Genomic DNA, 22,955 nt, shown 5'->3' with positions numbered 1-22,955 from the left:
CACAGTATTCAAAGTTAAAAGCTAAGGATTTCTGGAAATACACAGACTCTTGAATCATGAATCCAAGAGTCAATTGCTTTTATACTTCTGTTAACAGTGCATTTGCTGCCACCCGAGATGTACTGGTTTCAAGAAGGAATGAAAGTGTACATTCTGCCCAAATGGCTCAACAGAAGTAATTTTCAAGGAAAAATTTGTAACAGTAGTATGTGATGATTTTCATATAAACAGGAACTAAAGCATATCAGATCACAAACTCCACAACAGGGCCTGTTGCATTCCATAGGTGGCTACTAATACAACAGAGCTCAGGTGCTAGTATAGAACCACTAGAACATCATGCACTAACACACAAATTCTAGACCCCATCCACCCCTTTATACTAATACACCTCAGGTAACAGTTCTGGATTATCTTTGAGCCATTGTAGTTGTGGTAAAGCCAACTTAATTTGCTATTTATTTCAAATCCAAACCAATTCTATTTTAGTAGAAAGCAACTTCTTCACTGTCAGAACTTTCTGCGTTGCAGAAGTCACAGAATGAAGTACTCAAGACATTATTCCCCCAAATTAACTTCAATTATACATACTGAACGAAAAATTGCTTCTTGTAAAACCCGGTATAGATGTTTTTCAGACTAATTAACTTAGTAGATAATCAACAGCTAATTAGCTCTTAAAACCAATTGTCAGAGATTATCTTGTCACGTTTACATATGTTACAAAACGTAAGTCATCTAACCCATCAGACCAACAAGGAGAATTCACAGAGCTAACTCAGCTCTTCGGTGACTCAGGTACAAACTCCTTCACCAACATAACGAACGTGTTTGCTATATAACTTCACTTAAATTTCAGTGCAAGTATTTTTTCACAAATATTATGAAAGCACCATGTATTAAGATTGCTCCTTTCTAAGTGGAAGTGACTCAGGACACCAGTTTTTGGGCTGATGAAACAATAATTGAGAAACATACTCTTTCTTATACTTGCACACACACTACTGTGTGAAACTCTGTTGTTGTTGGGGGTTTTTTTTTTGTTTGTTTGTTGTTTTTTTGGTTGGTTGTTTTGGGCTTTTTGGTTTTGTTTTTTACAGTCACCTTACTATCTAGGATTGAACAAACATCTTAATAGCAGGAAAGTCACGTACAACTGCATCATTATGACAAATGTCCTATGGTTTTTCAAAGTGAAAATGAAAATTAAAAGTATTAGGAACATCCTCAGACAACCAAGTGACCTGAGCTCTGTCACCTTCCTACAAATTCCTGTTTCAATTAAAAAAATAATAAATACCAGAAAACACTTCCAGTGAAACTTTGTCATTGTCTAAGATACCACAAAACTCTGCTGAAACTTTTGTGTCTTGACACCTGTCTGTATAAGCATTTTGGAGGGCACTAAAAATAGACAAGAGTTTCTCTGGAACATTTTGTAATTAAAAGAATTATTTTTTCCTGCAGAGGTTTTCACAGCAAAACCACAAACATTATTCTGCAGCCTTGCATGGAAAGCTCAGTTCAGCAAAGCTACACCATCTTCTCTGGCATCTGAATAGTTATGTACACCCATTTTTCACATCCTTAAGTATATTTTTTTCTCTCCACAATCAGAAATTCCACAAAAAATCCAAGAAATGACCAAGTGTAATATGCAAGCCCTCTGGCTATGAATAACTCCCATTAAAGGCCCCATAGAACATTAATTGAAGAGGAGGGGAAAGCCTCAAATGGTAGAAGATTCTTTTTTAGGTCACTCACCCTCGGTAACTCCCATTCCGATCGGGAACCATCGGCACTGTAGTAATACGGTCTGCCTTGTTCATCTGCATGTTTTATCCACTGCAGAAAGAAATGCAATGATAGCAAATGTAATCAGAGTGACAGCCGTAACACAGTAAACCTCTTATACTTGGGATTTAAAGTTAATTTTTAATGAAGTGCCATCCATTCCAGCAGTGTCTAGTACACAACCCCTGTTAGCTACCTAAGGTTGGTTAGCAACGAGAGCGACAGAGTTTCCAGCTTCCTGAATTGGGTTCGCCATTATTATTTCATTCTGTAAATCCTCAGAAAATAGTCCAGCAATATCACACAAGAGCGATAAGCAGGTATTTTCGAAGATGGCATATCTCACTCTTGCCAACACTAGAGAGTCAGTTCAGGGAGGCACAACCTCCACATCACATCTGTGTAAGGATTTTATATGTAAAATTATAGAATTACAAGAAGCTCAGCCAGCAACTGCTGATCATGTAAGAGATAATTACACTTGTTGAACAACTCTCTTTTTAAAACATCAACAGGAACATGAGATGCCGTTTCTATATAAAACATGAAGAAGACGGTATAATTTCCGCAACCTCTACAAGCGACTCCCACAATCAGAGAAGTAAAACTATGGCAACTGTGACTAGTTATGCATAAAGGAAGGAATTGTAATGAGCAGAATTCTACAAGATCACACAAAAATATGCACAGAAACATGTACAGCAAGGCACTTGGGTCATGCAGGTTTCACAAGATTGCCTCCCAATAAACCACTTTTGACAGGAAATGCTGTTTTCTACTGATTCCAATGTACAATTTTTTTAAAAAACGGTTTGCATATTTGCCAAACAAGGTATGTGCTCTACAGATGTTTAGCAGAAATAGATTAAGTGTGATGAAATTCCAAAACTGACATAAAACTCAATTATTTAAAACCTTCCTTCAAAAAACCTTGCATATATCAACTGGAGAAAAGGTGGGACTATAATACAATAAACTACTGTTTGTTTTAACTTCAAGAAGTATTCATTGAAGCAAACAAAAATCCTAAACTTTAGGAAACTATGAGAAAAACCAACTGCTTTACAAATATAAACAAATATTGTCATTTATCCTACATGGGATATATTTGTATATGCCCAGAATCACAGTAAGTTGTCAGTGGCAATTAGATAATCAGAATAGAACATAAATCTGCTGATACAGCTGTAGTTCAATTAAGAAGTTTGTCTACATCTGAAAGCAGTATAGAAAATCTCTGATAAAGGATGAAACTGATAAAACAGCACTATTTTCGGCTTGAAATCATCCCAACTGCAAGGTCCCCACAGACAAGAATGGGTCTTAAAAGACAGTAAGAAAAACATCACATTGGTATGAAATTCATTCCTGAAGTGTAACCAAGAAGATGGGAGAGAGCACAAATTAAAAAAAAATATACATTATATGTTCATCTAATATAATCTGATATCCAAATGGAAATAAGAAAACTTTTTCCAAATAGTGAAGAACATACACAAGAAAAAAAAAATCTGTTCAGTTTCACGCATATTTAAAAACCAAAAGGAGATACCACTGATGGATGCTTTTCACTCCTAGAAATGAAATCTGCATTTCTACGAGTGAATTAACGGAAAAGATTTAGAACACGCGATGAGAAGAAGGAAAAAGTACCTTTTCATTAGTATAGTCATTGGTATATAAGGTCTGACCATGTTCATCCAACTCTTCTGACCAACCCTTTGGAGGAGAACCATACTGACTATCTGACTGGCTGTAACAAGAACTGTGGTCGTTTTCTTCTGATGAAAGATGCTATAAGTAGTCAGAAACACACAAGGCAGTTTTGAGAATGAAAGCGCTTTAAAATCTGAAAGATCAAAGATTATTTGACTAGAAAGAGAATAGTAATAAATTCAGGGAGTTCACATTTTTATGTCAGAGAACAAGAGATGCATTTTTACAGTACAGAAATACTTGATAAATGCTAGGCAATTCCACCTACTTTCAGAACAGCTGCTTTATACTGACAGAATTTTTTTAAGTTCTACTACACCAGATTTCAGCTACTCAAGTTTAAACTCAGATTTTTTTTTTGCCAATCTAAATTTTATTCCCACAGATTCACATTACTTAACTCTCTCATTAACTTCAGTAATCTGCATTGCCTCAAAAAAACTGGGAGACCCGCTACCTTCATTTTCTGGCAACATCCCAATTTTCATAGCTAAATCCTTTTCAGGCACTATTTGGGAAAGAGAAGAAAAGACAATCATCATTAAGGACAACTTGAGTCTCCAGTTACACCTTGGCAGGTCCCAGCACTTTACAGTACTTGTGCAATGCAACCTAAAATATTAGCAATTTCCACTCTCCACCTTCCAACTCTGATGCATGTGAGAATGAGCAATGCAAAAAGCCAGGCTTTCTACCAGGCACAGCTGGCTGAGGTGTAAGATCGTTTTCTGAAGGCAGAAGTGAATTATAACATAAGAAACTAGTTTGATTTGTAGAATAGAAAAAGATTTTGCATACACAATAAACTATTTCTGTTCCCTTGCACACCTTGTTCACCTCCTTGCTAAAACACTGTAGCGTTATTCAAAGCATCCATTCCATGCACCAAAAAAAAATATCTAAAAAAAGAAGTCACCTCTCTGCGTTCATCTCCCACAACAAGATCTCTATGCCACAGTCTCCTGAGGAATCCAATGCAAATTTCCTTTCACACTATCTTGGATCCTCAGCAAGTAAGAGGGAACACATCCTGCTACTCAGAAATTATGACAGTTAAATATTGACTAAGGTTCAGTAACACAAGGGTTTTGAGGAAACCAGTGAAGCAGGAGAAAGGCAGAATTTCTATTTTCAAGTAGGAAAAAACTCCTTTCCTGAAAAGCTTAAGTATTACCTAAAAACATCCAGGTATCAGAAACTAAGCAGTTTTTAAAAGTCAGTGCTTTTAGAGACTAGATGTTCAGTGACATTTCCAAATTATTACTACACAGGGTTTTGGCATTGCCTTTCTGAGTACGCTGACATGAGCCAGCTTACCAAGCACAGCAAAACCCATGGGAAACTTCGTGTCATTAATAAAGTAACATGAAAAAATTAACAAACAAAAAATCTAAGCGTCCTCTACAGCCCAGAGAATGCGAGTGACTAAATGCCACTTCTTTTGTATGTGTAGTAACATGAAATTCTGAAGTGGCAACTTCTAATCATTTGGGAAAAAGAAGGGGTCTTCAGTCCCATTCTTACACTTGAAGAATGAAGACTGAAGAGCTGATAAGAGTGCTATTGGCCTCATTTCAACTACTGTTTTATAAGATAAATATGTGTAAACAATATAGCTAAGTTTTCATTATGTTTTAATGATTAAATATTAAGTGCATTGACATTTGTTTAAAGTAGTAAGACCTTGGACATTTTTATTATTACTGTTAACAGGAATTATGACCGAATAACACAATGTATTTGCCTCTTACAAGCAATTCCTGAACATGAGGAAGCACCATACACATGTAAAATTAAACAGAAGATTTAAAAAATAAAATTATCTTAGAAAGACCACTGTTGTTCAGTAAGAACACAGTAAGACACCCATACAATGGAAGTTTTGATGCTTTCAAGGCTTAACTAATGTTACGTACAATATAATGGGGGAATTTAGGCTTTGCAGACCTGAACTTAAACCAAATTCCTGAGCTGGTCCAAGCTTTCCCAAGCCAAGGCCCTCCCTGTCCCTCTGCCAGCAGGAACAACTGCTGAAGCTGCATCAGCTGGGGTTAGAGAACATGGGCCAAACCACAGTCAGCACCTTTCCATTTAACTTTCAACACTTTTTCAGTATTAACTGTGGATGTGCTTTTTACAAATCCTCCATGCTTCCTCTCGGAGTCACATCCTCAATTATACTATGTCACATTTAAATAAAGTCATCTTAAGCAGAAAGCTAACCAACCTTGTACCTTTTAAGAACTTTGCTGTGACACTAAAGGGATTTACAGAACTGGTCCCCCACATCATCACTTCTACCACCTTCCTTGGCTTCTTTCCATTTACATGGAAAATTCTTGAGGGCAGACACCAGTTCATCACCATGCAGTTAAGAAAGTTACTACTACTTCTAAAACTCGAAATAACAAGAAAGAATACTGACTAATTAAAGAAACCAGCATCCCTTTATCACTTTTTTGTTCATTTTGAAACAAAAATACAGGGAATGAAATTGCATCTTGGCCATACATTTTAAATGTAGTTTTCAGTTTAAATGAAATCCTGTTGCTTTTCTACAGCTTGCTGGCTAATTTGTTAGTCTCTACTTCCCATTAAGGTCTCCTATCTAGGTATTAGAGGTTTGCCTTTCTCTGATATGATGATACCTCATTCCTCTAACAGTCCGCCCTGATTAAATCACTTTAACGACAAATTTCTCCCAGTTACTGTTAAGCACTCCTTCCTGAAATACATTAACAAGTCACTACCTCCAATGAATTTATCCGTAATCCAAAATCTTACACACTTTCCCTAGATGTCCTGTTGATAGGACTTCCCTGCTTCCCCCCACCCCATCCAAATAACTACCCAACCTACAAGTGTTCTCTCTGTGCCATAGCTGTTACCAACTTGTTTTGACAAATTGGGTACAATTTTGCCCTTTCTTAATTATCCAATAAAATTCAATTTCCTAATCACAAAGTTCTAAGACAAACTATAAGCTATTTCAAATCCTAATATATTAAACATGTATTAGAATATATGATCATTCACAGTTCTCATTTTTACGTCACCTTGACGTTTTGCTACCTAATAAGACACAAGCTCCTCTGAGGACAAAGCTCTAGAGCCACAACTAGTATTTAATCTTCCTGTACATGTTCTTCTATTACTAAATCTGAAAGGAATGAGCATGACTCAGACTACTGTGTAAAGGCCAACTTCGTTATAATAAATTAAATCTGGTTTTACTAATTATTAAGACATATTTGCTCATAATCAAACAAAATTGGGGGTTTCCTATATTTTATGGTAGCTTAGAGTAAAGGTTGAAATCCAAGCCTACGTAATTTGGTTTAAACACTCATAAACAAAAAGGTGAACATGAGCAGTGGAGTGTGAAGTATAGTCTCAAATGCAGAACAGAAAAGGGAAAAAAAGCTTCAAAATCAACACAACTGCTGGAAAGTGGATTGACGGGACCTTGCAACATGCATCTCTCCAGCCTCAACACTGACCAGCCAGTCAGAGAAGACACAAGTTACTAAAGGAACCTGTGCTACTGGAGATATAAACTTGTGGCTAGTTAAATTAATTAAAACATGCATGATTCACTGGTCTTACAAAGACTGAAAACAGATATGACTGTCTGAAGACCAATCTGTGATACCTCAAGCATCACAAATAAACAGAAGAACTGAACTGAAATAAGTTATAGGTAATGGAAAATAAATAAATAAATAAATAAATAAATAAAATCAAGCTTTCTGAACATGCAACCATGTGGTGAAGTCATGGTACCGAGGTATCAGTAAGAGTCAGAGGGATCACTTGCATATGGGGAGGGAGAAAGAATTATTGGAAGTCCTTCCACGAAAAGAAGAACGATGGCAGCAGAAAACCAGTTACACTTACTACCTACAAGGAGAATTACTACTCAAAAAAGCAATCATCTTAACCTGATGAAAAACAGAGTCTTCTCCAACAAAAGAAGAGCCAGTGAGAAATTAATAGGCCATAACTAGAGATATCAAAGTGGCAGCCACAAACTTTTCACCAGTTTACCTGTTGCTGCCACTGGCCTGTGGCAAGAAATTCTGGCTGTTGAAATGCTTGCGGCTGCCACAGCTGCTGTGAAGGCCACTGCCAAAGGCAATGAATGAAAGGTCCCTTTTTCCTTTCTCTCCTGTTTCTGGCACTAACTGTCCCAGAGGTAAGCTTCCACGACAGAGCTTCCAGCAATCAAAATTGTGAGCGGCCCACAATTAAATGTTAAAACGAAGCATTGTAATAGGAAATCCACCTAAACCATACGTATTTGAAAAGGACATATAAAAGTGAAATACGTAGAAGATTTCTTTATTAATGTTTGCTTTTTCTTTCTATCAGGAAACTGATTAGCCTAAGTACTGTTTGAAAACAAGAGCACTATTTTAAGCATATTTAAATAGTAATATCCATCTCCCAACTATTCCTTTGCTTTATCTGAACCACTGCAGTTCAAATAAACACACACCACTGTCTGGCTCTCCCTAGCGACTGCTTGCACAGAATCTATCTGCACCTCACATGTTAGCAGAAATGATCTTTTAACATAAATAACTTCATGGTAAGCTTCAACTCTCTTAAGCAAGGTGTGCAGCAAAGCTTTGCCAAAAGGTTTTGCAAAAGCAAAAGGTCTGCATAATGAAAAAACAACAACAACAACAACAAAAATCATTGATATATCTAAAGAACATGCTTATGGCCTGAACGTACCCTAGTCAAAAACTCCTACGGCCAATTGCCAGAAGCTGGGGTGGTTTTCCACCCCCCATCAACATTTGCTGCCCTTGGACCTAGACAGCTGGCTTAGGCAGCACTCCTAGCATGATAATTTTAATGTTCTCATCTTCTGTTCTCTAGGATATCATTCACAGAATGAACGAAAGGATTTTCTCAAAGTTAACACAATTTGATTACAAAATAGTGCTCTTCTAACTGCCCTTTCTCCTACTTTGTGCTCCAGCTATCCAAGGCAGAAATCACTGACAAGCATGTACATTCAAATCTCCTATGCAAATAGTTAAAATGCTGCAACAAGTTATCCAGGTAAACTTGTTTTTTCTATTCACTATGATTATTCCACCTTTTTAAGAATTTATGAATTAAATAACATTTTAGTTTGAACAGTCACATACAACCCTTTAAAAAAACGAGCATTTTTAAATCGCCATACAATATAGAGAATTGTTAATTGTATGTATAAATCTAATTACAAAAATAAAAACCAATAAGTTTTAATTTGATAGAAGCTTTAATTATGTCAGTATTTTTGACACAGGTGGAAAGCGCTGCGGAACTCCATTAAGTCTGGTTTTTACTCCAGAACACTGGATTTCTCTACGTGCATCTTAAACTCTAGAACCATCTTGATTCCTCTCTACGAAAATATTTTCCTCTATAAAAACCCACATATCTAGATTTACTGCCACAGCATTAACCAAACAGTAGCAAACACCTGTATATTGCCTGCTTTTGCTTTACTGTGTATTTAACGGATATTCATAAAAATACACAATTCCCCTTGCCTTTTTTCAATGCATCCCCGTAAATCCTGCTTTTAGAAGCACTGTCACACGCGCACTCCTCTCCGCCTCCTCCCCAGAAGATGTGCCCAATACACCGGGAAGGAGAACGCACTGCATGTCAGAGAAGTTACTGTGCCTGCCTTATTCTGTCGTCATTTGTAGTCGTATTAGTTTCAAAATATCTCAGTTTACCTTTAAAAGAAAAGCTACAATGCCTGCTAAGGGATTGAAAGGCCTGCACACAGTCTATGTACACATTCTTCTACACACAAGCAATTGAAGAGCTGAACTGTTTACTACTTCATACCAAGACACATGACAAAAAAAGACAAATGAAGACACTGCTTGACACTTGGAAACTCAGAGATACCGAATTCTGCAGCAAAACAGCATCATACACATGACAATCTCATTGCTTCTGACCTCAGAAGGAACTACCTCATGATCTGCATGGCTCTGGGTATCCCCTTTATTAACGCTGGCATCTCGGGCCCACCGTGGAGGTTTCCAGGTTCGCTCCTGTGATCCTCTGTTGTAGTAATAACAGCGTCCTGTCGTATCTTTATGGGTTTCCCATTCCCCATTTATTTGGACTGGAGCACTTGTAGGTAGTGGTGGAAGTGCAGACTGAGATATTTTCAGTTCTTGTAAATTAGCATAAACAGGTGAATCAGGCCTCCCTTGGCTTGGTGGAGTAGTTGGCTATTGAGAGAAGAAATGTATTGTTAAAGAGCAGATGCATTTTAAAATGCTCCCTTACAAATCAGAATATATTACAGTAGTAAAACAAACCAACAAACTCCCTTTTTTGTTGTTAAGTAGAAAAGCACAAAGGACAGCCGCAAGACAATGGGGCGTGAAAATATTAGTTTGTTAATTAGAACATAAATATCATAAGCTGTATTTATTTAATACTGAAAAAAAATGTCAGCATTTCTCTAGATGTCAGCCAATAACTATGTGGACAGTGGATTTGAAATACACTGGAATCATCATCAAAATATTTTTATGTTTGCCTTCTTGATAAACTTCAGCTTTACAGTTCAACTATTGCTCAGGAACTCTAAGTAATGGGATCTTGTTCAAGACAAAACCCGGCATTTCGGAGATGCCGCTTGCTAGGCAAGGATGGTTCCCCAACCTATTCCCCTCACCACGAATACAGTGATAGTGATCGTGAAGTGGCACTTTTACCTTCTCAGCAAGATCTAAACAGACGGTTCAGGTGGAAAGACGAGAGCAACATTATGACTAAGATACTCTGGAAAACACCTGGATGGTTTACCTGTATGCCATTCCATAGAGATGCTTAGCTAAAAATATTTTAGGCAATATCACTGAGTGTTCTGATTACCACTCTCTTCTTACAGAAATTAAGTGGATATTCTTATCCACCTAATTTAATTCAGAGACATGCACAAAAGTAGAACAATGAATACAAAAAACCCCCAAAACACTAATGACAATTTCTCATTAATATATTGTTTGCTAACACGAAGGCCAGCAGAAAGCACAGTTAAAAGTCCATGGCACTCACTGAAACCATGAGTACTTTCACAGAACCCACTAAAGTGCTTAGGAGACAAATATACTCCTAGGTGTTCAATTTTTAAATTAGAACACAAGTATATAAAATACACCACGCAGAATATAAAAGCACATGTTTTCATGAGAGCTATGATTATGAGATTGTGAAAGCAGCTTGTTATTAAACCAAATTGAATAGTTTCCTGGTAATGCACTGCCATCACTGTACTTTAGGGCACATTTAGGCACTCTAAAGGAAGAAACTATATAATTTATACCATCCCTTCCCTCCTGCTTGGTTTTAATTCAGCAGCTTTGCTGGAGGCAAGTCCTTCTGTCTCTTGTAGCATCATTCACAGGAAAAAAATAATATATTGCATTACATAAAAGATCTTTTATAATGTACTTTCAAACATTAAAGTCATAAGCTGCTAATCTAGCCCACATCTAATAATAAATTACCAGGGTTTGCTCAGGCAAGACAACATATCGTACCACACAATCAGATGTAAACTGATTGCACCACAGTGAGACCCAAATATGGGCAATATCCACAACCAAAAGGGGAAACAGCTAGAGAGGAACTTCACAAGATTAAAACAGGCACAGACTTGTTTTGTATGCCTTTAAAAGAGAAAACACAGCCTACCAGATATAGCAAGTACGGCATGTTTAAGGTAAACCACAAGGGGGGGGGGATGGAGGAATTGCAGGACTGGCAAAATCACAGAGGCAAAAACCAATTAGTATCCTCTTCTAATTCAAAAGAAAAAAAAAAATCTGTTACAAAACGTGATGAACAGTAAAAGACTATTTTTCTAGTATCCAAGTCTTCCCTCCTGCCTTCTTTATTTTTTTTTTGAGGGGGTACAACACCTGCCTTTGGTAAACTTGGTCTTGAGAACACTAACTGCCTAAAGAATGCTGCTATGAACAAACCATCGCCCCAGTGTCTTCAAGGGATGAACAATCCCCCAGGATGCTGGAAGCGCAAACCTGATCAGCTTCAGGTGCTGCTCAAAGCCTCTCTGCGGTCTCCTCATTCAAGAGCTCAGTTTCTGCATTCATTTCCCACCTGGCCCACAGAACGTTTCCCACGTAAATCATCCTGCCATCAAACCACCAGGCTTGTCTTGTCATTTGAAACAACAGCATACACCTGCACCAGGGGAACACACAAACCTTCAGGTTCTTCCTCTCTTTCAAGGATGTGGCAAGAGCAGCACCATGAGGGCTCTGGCTGCTGAGGCCGGTGGCGCACAACACGCACGTCCTCCTAAAGCTGCTCTTCCATACAAGACAGGAGGCTTTGCTGGCTGGCCTGCATTTGCCACTTGCTTTAAGGCAGTGAAATGTCATTATTAAAATAACAGTTCTATGTATATTTTCCAAATATAAAGTCTATCACACAGTGTGCTTGGTAAAGGTTTTTAAAACATTTTCTCAAGCAACACCAAAGAATATGGCTCAGAGGTTTCACACCAATATTTTCAAAGGTTCCAGTACTACAACCAGGACAACTCCAGATGAAACTGCAGGACACAAGTTGTGCTAAGCCAATGCTGGAAGCTCAGAGCAAACATACTGCCACATAACTTGGGCAGCATACTAGTTGAGTTTAAAACAGTAACATGAAATGAAAGTGCAATGGGGAGTTTATCTTCTGAATGCTTAGTACTTCCAAACTCAAAATACTGATTTCTGGTTTTCAAGAGGAAGCCAGAACTTGTGACCTGAACAACAAACGAGACAGTGAACCGTCCCTGCCAACCAAGCTCTCAGCTACTCTCACACCCTGTTGCTCTCACTTCTCAAAGCTTTTTCTCAGGGAGAATTGCAAGATTTTTGAAAGGTTCTTTAAGTTACTGCTTTCAGTGAACCATAAAAAAATGCAAATCCATCAATCTAACCACAACACACAGCTTAGCTCATACACACGTCTTTGAGGGATACAACTTTCTTATCAAGAACTATTTTAAATAACTACGTAGCATATAATATTACTTCCTCATACCTCAAGCCACGCAATGAGGTATGTTGCGTCTACAGTAATGCTCAGTTCAACAGCACTGAACCTTATCAAGGTGAATTTTGTGAAGAATTTCTCATTTATGAGAAAAGCAGCTTTTAGAAAGCCCAAAATTACCTGAAATTGAGTGTACTTTCTACATTAGTGTTGTCAGGTCAACCCTGCCCCTGCAACGGGGAAGGGGAGTCCTGCAGACAGGCAGGCCCCAGACCCCGCACCATTGCTTTTAACGTGACTGTTTGAGTTCAAGACTGTGTTCTGCAAAAAACTTCAACAGTTTCAAGCCAAAAAGCAGATTAAATTAACTATATTCCTTTCATTTACCAAATCCATTACTCATCACCAATGTACAAATTGGAATAGATAAAGCATTATCTAGATCACAATAGTTTCTGAGCACTTCCATGGCTGTTTTTCCAAAACCAGACATAGACAGTTAAGGAAAACTTAAATGTATGCTAAACACTAAACATCTCTGTACACACATGAGGACTTCCAGCCAGCATTTCACTCCCTGAGTTTCATTTTTGCACTAACAAGCTTCAAATACTCATAAATACAAAATTTAATCTACCAAAAGAGACTCCTTGTCCTCGCACTATCAGAATCACAGGAACATGGCCTTCAACATGCCCATGCACGCACACACAAAACGCCTTCAACTCAAAACATTTCAACATTCATCTGCTATTTGATACGTATTTCAGACCTGTTCACGTTGCTTTCTCCAGCTAAGAAGAGTGAAGGACTCTTGAGAGAAAAAGAAAAATCAAAAATCAGAAATACTTAGGATCCTACAACTTGAATGCAAGTTGTACAGCTCATTAAGCACTATGACAGCCTTATGAGTATAATGACCTCTCCCTGAGCTCAGTAACGCTCTGCATTATAATACTTTACAAATATGACATAATTCAGTTTCACATAAAAGTCTGCTAGCAGTAAATCCTTGCAAATTGATAAGGAAGAGAGTTTCATGCAGACAGGACAAAGTTTCCAGGATGAACACAAAACATTGTTCAGACTAAACACACAGCTTTTTCAGAACACAGTTTTTACACTGACACAGTAGGGAGCAGGTACGTGCCTTTAAATAAAACAATCTGTTAATCATTCATGAATGAACAGTCAAAGGCAACAACCAGGCCTCTGAACACTTCAATTCCGTGCAATGAAAAGCAAACTTACTGTACTTCACAAGGTACTTTTCATTATCAAAATGCATATCAGCTTCTTAGAGGATACCTTAAATTTTAATGTTATAATATACATTATACATATTTGTTTAAGCACTCAAAACTAAAGCAAGATTTAAAAAAAAAGCTTCAGTGCACTCCAATAGTGTAAGACTGCAGTTCCGGGAGAAAAAAAAGACTACGGATCTCTTCCTTATCCACCAGCTAAAAAGGCTTATGATTTATTTTCATGCAATGAGAACACACTGCACCGAGGATGCCAGCAATTAAATGACAGAAAACAAGATTTCCTTTAAACTGGCAATCACCTTTTTCCTTTGTAGCACTTAAATCCAAGACAAAAACTTCTAGAAGAAAACAACTGCTTAAAGAACAACTGCAACACCAGCCTGCAAAACATGACCTTCCACACATGACTTTCCCTCCTTTACAAATTAATCACTTTAGTTGTTGTGCCTCTGTTCGCAGCTTTTCTTAGTGTTACAAACTTGAAATTAAGAGCTTCCATTTCAGTAGCATCATTCAGATTGCTGAAACCAGCTGCTAAAAATTAAGGAAAAAAAAAAAAAAGGCAAATTTCATCTTAATACTCTTTATGAAGTTACAAGCAACAGATCGTCTATACTCATGTGAAAGAACAGTATTGCACTGAAGGAAAATGAGGGAACAGCCGCTCTTTGCAGCAGCAAGCTGAAGAAAGGAGAACAGGCACCTCCCAGAGCATCCCCAGACAGGGAGCGAAGCAGCATCCCAGTTCCCTCAACAACCCAGCTGCTCGCCAAGGAATCGCCACTGTCGTTTTAAGAAGGCCTGGGACTTCAATACCAGCTTTATTCAACAGGAATAATATAAAAGAAATCTCAAACACTCTACAGTTTCATTTTCACAAAGTGACAGCTTCAACTGGAATAATTAGCTCATCTCCTCCTTCCTCTTTCTGCTCTTGGCTCATGTTTTTGCAAACATGTTCTGGATCCTATTTCCTTTCTAACATATTCAAGCACATCTAAAACTTACTGTAATACCGCAAAATCCATGAAGGAGATTTTTCAGCAAGTTCTCTGTTACCTCAGAGGTGAAAATAACAAACCAAATTTAAAAGCCAGGTTGAAAAGACAACCCAAATAGTTACTTGTACACTAATCTTCTCCAGCCTAATACTTAACTGGATAATTCAATCTGTAAGTCTAAGGAACACATAAAAAGAAGACAGTAAACATTATAAGCGTGTTAATAGTTGGCTATGAATTTCAGACAAGCTATAGTAAATATTATTCAAATGCACAGAAGTTCTCACATTTATTTGATTTGCCATTATAAAGTGATAACAAAATCACATTGCAAGGCAATGCAGAATCAAAAATCATCCCATATTGATGATTCAAATTTATTTGCCTAGCAAAGGCCATTCAACAGTTACAGGTTTAAAATGACCCATTTAAAAATTAAGCAGATACACTCAAAGTAGCTTTTTTTTAAAATGGCTGATAACTCCATCAGATTGAAAAGAGCAAAATTGAGCATCTGATTTACTTTCATTAATTCTATCTTTGGGTTAATTTTGCATCTTTCTTGCACTGAATTACAGGCTGAGCGATTATTTTCTTCAAATTCTGCACATATTTGCATACAGTTCATTTTACCTACTCTGAATTACAGGCTGAGCTATTGCTTCTATTTCTGGCGATATTTACATACAATTCATCTTAATATAAATACAACTATTAATATTTTGGTTTATGAAACTAAACTGTGAAACAAAGAGTCTTAGTACATAGAACATTGTGTTCTGCCAGAAAGCGCTCGTGTTATTTGAGCCATTTAAGTTGCCTTCTGCTTTAACTCACCCATAACACACAAAATAAACCCCCACACACATTCCCAAAGTTGCCGACAATATAAATCTTTATCTGGCAATATTGTAATGCCTTATCAATTTAAAGAAAAAAAACAAAAAAGTAGGTGTGTACTTAAATTATTTTCATACTCATTAAGACAATGATTCATTACATTGCGCTGCAGAAACCTTTCACCCGGAAAGGCAAGAGGCGGCTGCTTCTGTAAGGCGATGCCGCAGCGCGGAGGGACACGGTGACCGCTGCTGGGGGAGCCGCTGGCCACGGCCCCCGGTGCCAGGGACAACACTCCCACATCTGCATCATAACTGACCCACCAAGGAAAACTGACGGAAAACCCTTTTTTGCTGTACGCTTGACACATCTCCCATTCACGTTTCCATAGTGCTCACGACCATCTCAGTGAGCAAAATGGTTACATATGAGCTTAGGAAGTTTATAGCAATAAAAGAAAGTATATAATTGATGGAAGGATTTGCAACAGTGATGTCAAATATTTTAAAAAACGGAAATAAGAACTTACAATGGGATCTTTTGTAAAACACGCACAAAGATGACAGTGTTTACCCTAGTTGTACTTTGCCACTTGCACAATCTAGCTTCTCCCTTCCATAAAAAAGCTTTTGTCCAACGATATAGACAAAGCTGCTTTTCCTATAGCAGGAAATTTAAATACCATATGAAACACTTTACTTCAAACATGCTTACACAGCAAACTTATGCCAAGAAGGAAAGAGTGAAAAAGTCATGTTGAAAAGTCAGCCAGTAAATTACCTGCACTCCTTTTTTACCCTGTCCACTTCACCATATAAAACACCTTCAATAGACATAATGGAGTATCTGTAACCTATTTCAGGAATTTAGTGAGCATCTTGAACAATCTGGACATGTCACACAGGAGAAAATAATCCATTTATTTTTTCTGCCTTCATGGACGTGGTTTCAAATTGGTTCTGTAATAAGGATGTTTCAACAATACTAGCAGAAACACCAAATGTATTTTGCATTTTAGTTCAACTGCTGTCAATTCTTGACCTCCGGAGAACCCACAGTACACGTTTGAATGGAGATTTGCCATGAGTAAAGCTGTTGGGAATCATTTGCAATGTCTCTCAAGGATTCTTTTCTATAAAAACTAAAAGAGTACACAAAGAAAACACCAGAAAAACCTAACTTGCTTTCTCCAGTGGAAAAATGTCCTGTAATAAGCCCACAGCTACTGCTTTTCAGAAGGGCAGCATCAGAAGAACCCAACAAGTTCTTCAGTTGTTTCAGAAGGGTTACAGCAGAATCATCTCTTGAAGTTTCAGGGGTACTGGAGAGACCTCACTTGACAAACCGCTTACGGTTTTAACTGATTTAATTTAGAGCCGTACACCTCATTTGCCTCAGAGACGTCAAAGTAGTTTTTAAGACATTATTAATATCTGCATAGAATACTTCTATGTTGTCATCACTACAGTACCATAGGACACCTAAAGGTTAGCTCCTATGAAATATGATCGAGGGGTTGGAATGGTGTTATTTGACCTCATTAGAGCTTAAAGGTCAATAAATGTCTCCATTAGTTTAAGTCACTTTAAACCGAATAGCAATTTTTTTCTACAGTTTACATTTTCCAAAGTACAGATCCCATAGCATTCAGGTGTACTTTTGAGGGTCCAGTGCTTACACAAACCAGCGTAAAGCTGAGCACTCATGGAAAGTGCAGATGGGAAAGTAAACATCACTTCTGATATCATTCCCAAGTTACTCAAAAGTTACTGAAGTTGTATTACTGGGCAAGCTCAAAAGCCTAAAAGATAGCTTGAGTACTATTTGATCAAACAGAATAAAATCCAACTACTGCCATGCAAGTTACCAAAAACCCATGACTCAGTAGAACAAAAACGTTAGTATTTTATATTTTAAGGAGAAGAAAAAAGTCAGAGCCATTGAGAATTTAAAAACTATATGCGTGTATATTAATATCTCACTTCCCAAATATTAAGTTTGTTGGTATTTTTTTTTAACTAGAGAATAAACCAATTTGCAAAAGACAGCTCTAAACCAGAGCGGTCATCAAATCTGTGTTCTGTCAGAGAGGGTATTTCTTTCCAAACACTTGACAAGAAAATGCAGAACTCCCACACAATTTACAGCAGTTGTCCTTTTACTCTGCTGTAAAAGCAATTTCACTTGTGTGAAACTTGGCTTCACTAAGTGTTGCTTGTGGCAGCAAATTCTGCAAACATTTGTTATGCCAGTATTTCTCTGTTAGATGTTAGAACCATTTCAAAATATCTTCTTGAGCTGATGATCTGCAACATTTAAGAGTTTTTAAGAACATATGCAGCTGCAGAACATCACCAGTATCCAAACAGTATGAGGAACACTAATGTATCATACACTTACTGGTACATATTGGAAATACGCTATGGAAATAAATGAAAGTGGCCAAGCCCAGTGACTAACACAGCTAACTAGCCTAGGAAGCGACCATGGTATAGTACAGAAATCAACATAGTAGAATGATTTCTGTTGGCTTGCCTTGCTAATGTGTTAGCGAGGATACCTTATGTCAGGACGCTCAGAGCTTTGCCCACGTTCATTACTTGCAACCACTGCTCCCAAGGTCCTGCGGCTACTCATGTGCCCCAGGTCCCCAGCGGGCAGTTTCCTTCACCACAGTGTCCCACTTGGGAACAAACAGGCAATCCCTTCAGACAACAGCTAGGGCAGCTATTCACATTAACTTCCATAAACATTATATTGAAAACCTGAGAAACAAGTTTCAGTACCGCCCAGTTTATAAACTGAGAGCAACATCTGAAAAGTCTGTTCCAGGGATCCTGACCGGCGACACAATTTCAAAACATACGATTCAAAGAACCGCATTTCACATACTGTCATGCTAGCTTTACACCTCCATAAACCAAAAATCAAATTATATAGCCAAGTCTACAGAAATTATGACAAAACCTGTTGATCAAGTAATTTATTCATACTTCAACATAAAACAGACCTAGGCTAGGGTAATATGGACCTCAGGATATAATTGTTCTTAAGTCTGTATATGCAAAGCCCTGATCATTTCCATATTTCTGATTTCAGGCAATTTTTTCAATAGCTGTCCCTTTTAACACACCAGAATATCTACTATATTAAAAAATAAAAATTATCTCTTTCCTTTTGGAAAAACTGATCATCTTAGCAGAAAGGGAAGCCAAGAGAAAAGGAATTTGCCATTTTAAGTGAGTAAGTTACCATAATTCCCCATGCACACAAGCTAAGCATTTCCTTTGTGCAGGAAGGCAGAAGCCACACTGACACTTCTGCTTATACCAGTAGTTCAGCAAATGCTTTTGCAAATTCAGTTCACATCACCAAATTAATAAAGCACATGGTTCAAAGGGTTCAGCCAACAACTCAACGTTTAGAAAATAAGAAAAACCACAAATTTATTTCAGAAAATAAAAGACTACTGATATAGTTTTAAGATATAGCTAAACTGGTCTGCTGGCCACCTGTTACCAAAAGGAGCGGTCCCATCTCCCATCCCCTCCATCCCCAGGATGCTGATGCGACCCTGCAGCAAGCTGAAACAAGAAACTAGAACTGCAGTAAATCAGCCCTATCAAGACTTTAAAAACAAACAAAAAGGTTTAGACCCTTCAGGTGTTTGCAGGCCACTGCAAGGTCAGTCAGAGGTGCCTTTGTGGTGTCTGACTTAGGAGACAGCAGAGCCAGACCTTCTCTTTGACAACCTGTTCACTCTTAGGGAGGTTCAGCTGCTTTATTAAACCCCAAAGGTGGCTGGGAGAAGGAACTGTGTTCAAATATCTAAAATGGAATCAATTATAGAGACAATAATAAGTAAAGAGTTGTCTGTTTCTGTCAGGGAGAGGAGGAAAAAAAAAACACAGGCCTGTCTAAATTTTTTTTTTAAAGTTACTTATGTATGGAGAGAAACAAGATACTAGGAATGAAACCTCACAACAGTCTAATCAGGAAAACAGGGAACTTCCCTTGAAGGTTTAATGCAGGTTAGTCAACAACTTTCAATAGCATTTTCGGTATTCTGGCTTCTGTCCCTGTGCAGTGAGAAAGAACCACATTGGGGTTCTTCTCTATATTTATTATTGTCACAAGGCTTTATACAGCTTCACACAAAGTAACCCTCATCCTGAAAGGCAGCATGTTCACATCTGAAGTTAGAAACAAATGGAGCAATCTATTAAAAATGTATAGCAAAAAGCTGTTTTATTGTACAAGGATGCACAACTGAAATGTTGGGCTCAAGTCCTTGTTTTTCACAAGAAAAATCAACAATCTATGAGAACGAGCAACATAACACCATGGTGACTGGAGCATTAAAGAGCATACCTGAAGTAGAACAGGCCTCATGCCATCAAAGGAAGAAAGAAGTACCCCAAGTAGATCAAACAGAGAATAACAAAGATTTTTAAGCTGAATAAATACAGCTCATCCCACCATCTCAGAGTACATAACACTCACAGTATAAATGACAAGAGTGAAGAGAGAAACACAGTTTTGCTCACTATCTTAAGTCATGCACTTGGAGTGAAAAAACTCATCTCTGAAGAAAGTGTTTTTGTTAGCATTTTGAGCAAAACTACTTTAACAGAAAATATAATATACACAATACTCTACATATGCAATATATAATGAAACATTTTCCTCACAGCCACCCAGGCCCTTCCAGCCACAGGAAAAAGGGTATCATACTGATGTCTGATGCACCTACGAGATAAAACTTGATGATAAGTCCTACTCATGACAATTATCTTGGTCAACAGATAAACCAAGGGAACTGCAAAATAAGCACCTCTAGGAACTTGCTGTTGCATAGATTTAGGGTGCGAGCTGCCCGCTTACCAGTGCGGCCTTCACCACCCTGGCCATGCTGAAGGTTTTCCACCAGGCTGCTCGGACAGCACAAGTAATGCCTGTCACTCCGCATCTAATATTTCACCTTACAGAATTGGAAAGAAAAAGGATATCACTGACACTGTGTCATCAAATGAGATGGAATGGGAAGTGTAGTGAGTCAAAGGACTAGTCCAGCTATGCTGGACTGCTGTGTCTGCCAATTTTTATTGTATTTTTCTGTAAGAAAAATAGGAATGAGTACATTGTTCAGAGTGCTTATAGTCACTTCTGGAAAAATTTTAAAAAGCCCCCCCCACAACTAACATTAATTTTTAGTAGAAAAACCTGGGTCAAGCATGGTGGGAATATCTTAATCAATTTAAGCAAGAAAAGATGCTATATTTTCCTCTCCTCTGCAAACCTCCAGGGTTTACTAATAATTAATAAATTACAATCCAGAAGAGTTCTAAAACATTCAGAGGCATACCAGTAAAGAAAGAGGAGATATACACCTTTATCTATAATTTTCCCAAAAAAGGCTGAGGACCATTTTCTTCAACCTGTAGCAAAACTGACATAGATACAGCAAAAAGTTTCCACCAGATCTAATTATGGTTCTGATTTCAGACATCCCCACAGATCCAAGAGATGAGTTTTGGAGAAATCAAGCTTCTCAGGTATCAGGAAAGTAAGGACATGCTCCAGTTCACTCAGTCACATCAACCCCATAGTGGCTCCTGTCCTGTTCAGGAGGTGGTTAACCCAAAAAAATAAGCAGGATGGCAGCAAAACAAACCAGACAGGAAAACATGCACAACGTTATACTTTGCAGGATTAACACACAGATTTTTCAGAGCCGCTAAGTTCAACAATGGATAAACCCACTTTTCTGTTTGGAGATGATCACAAAGGCAGTGAAATCACCTCTATACTAAACAGCTTTCCAGCACAGAATTTAAGTCACCCGAAGCAATATCCTGAAAATGTGGCAGACAACTGGAAATGCTTGTGCTTCAGTTCTCCTTCCTTGACTATGCATTACCACTTCACAGCCCTCAGAAATGAAACTGGTAAGTTAATTCCCAGGTACAATTTGCAAAATAAAAATCCCCAAATGTTATGAGTTAGACAGCAAACCCCACATGTCTAATGAAGAGCAGTTTACTGAGACCTGTGGCCATTTGCCCTGGTTCACTTCCACACTGCAGCACTGACAGGAAACTTCAAGTCCCTTGTCTTTCCTGAGAAGCTGCAAATAAGCGAATGATGAAACAAGGTGCATTTTGTAATACAGAACAGAGGTCTTGCAAACTAAGTGAACTGGGCTTTTGCTTCGCTTTTTTAAGCTTCTGAGTAACTACAGTGCAATCTAGACTTCAATATTTATCTGTTCAGAAGCAGTTAACTGTATTTTTTGCAGTTTAATTATAATTTCAATGTGGCCATTTGAATAAAAAAAAAACATGGATTGTATGCTACGGTAATTGAGAAAGAACCACAAAATAACATCAGTGCATACAGCCTATAGTATGTCTATCCTATCTTAAATAAGAGTTGGTGAAGGCACTAAGGCAGTGTCAGATGGTCTAGAAACATACTTTAAAAACAATAAAGCATGTGTGAATATTCAAAGAATAATTAAAAAAGTGTTGCTCAACAACTGACTAAGCCTATCCCCAGAAGCACAGCCATCCGTCCTCAAAAGCCAAAACTAAGTCTGAGTATCTCCCCTCCTCCACCATCTTCTCTAAACATAACAGTTACAGCCTTCACACAGAAAATTACTGTATGATGTTTGCTGGTATGTATTACAAAAGAGGTGTCGAAACAGGTTCCAATGGTTACTTACACCCTACATCAACTACTGAACAACTCATGTTAAAAGGAAAAAAAATATATCAGACCTTAATATTCAACTAAAAATTATGACAAAGGGAAAAAACACAAACCACTGCAAGTCTCTGCACTGCCGGGGGTACATGACTGCTGTGGAACAGGCAGCCACACAGAGTAGTGGTCAAGCACCGTGAGAATCAAGAGGTTACAGGCCCACTCCATACAAAAACTACCCGATTTTAAATAAGAACTTAAGTGCTTTGAGAATTAGCATCTCATCAAGTTTCCTGTAATCAAATTAAAATACATATTTTATTTTCTGACTCCTCAGATCTACTTGATAGGCGTCAGCTTGACTTTAGTACCTCCAACTGTAACTGGTACAAAAACTGAAATGTGGGAGGGTTCACTTCATGCTCACGCTGGCACAGCACACCAGCCAGGCTCCCCACAACAGACCACATTATACATAGATAGATAGATGGATAGATGGATAGATGGATAGATAGATAGATAGATAGATAGATAGATAGATAGATAGATAGATAGAATTTTTTTTTAAAGCATCCATTTTAGG

At 37.9% G+C, this 22,955-nt stretch overlaps 1 protein-coding gene across 50 annotated transcripts in view; it reads right to left on the bottom strand.

The window, feature by feature from the left end:
- ARHGAP12 (Rho GTPase activating protein 12) overlaps positions 1 to 22,955 on the bottom strand; it is a 79,912-nt gene that overhangs the window by 34,130 nt on the left and 22,827 nt on the right. For 11 of the 50 annotated variants that reach the window (XM_065050535.1, XM_065050549.1, XM_065050551.1 and 8 more), the window contains 3 exons: positions 9,501 to 9,764; positions 3,448 to 3,588; positions 1,765 to 1,845 (listed from right to left, as the gene is read on the bottom strand). The exons of 5 other annotated variants lie outside the window; for them this stretch is intronic. In XM_065050535.1, the coding sequence (XP_064906607.1) occupies positions 1,765 to 1,845; positions 3,448 to 3,588; positions 9,501 to 9,764 (486 nt within the window). Of the gene's footprint in view, positions 1 to 1,764; positions 1,846 to 3,447; positions 3,589 to 9,485; positions 9,765 to 22,955 lie in introns of all 50 variants that reach the window. 34 more of the 50 variants (XM_065050552.1, XM_065050563.1, XM_065050565.1 and 31 more) reach the window with 4 other exon arrangements.

Source organism: Columba livia, chromosome 2 (assembly GCF_036013475.1).
Source record: "Columba livia isolate bColLiv1 breed racing homer chromosome 2, bColLiv1.pat.W.v2, whole genome shotgun sequence".
Classification (NCBI taxonomy): domain Eukaryota; kingdom Metazoa; phylum Chordata; class Aves; order Columbiformes; family Columbidae; genus Columba; species Columba livia.
This window is presented reverse-complemented; position numbering and strand designations above follow the sequence as displayed.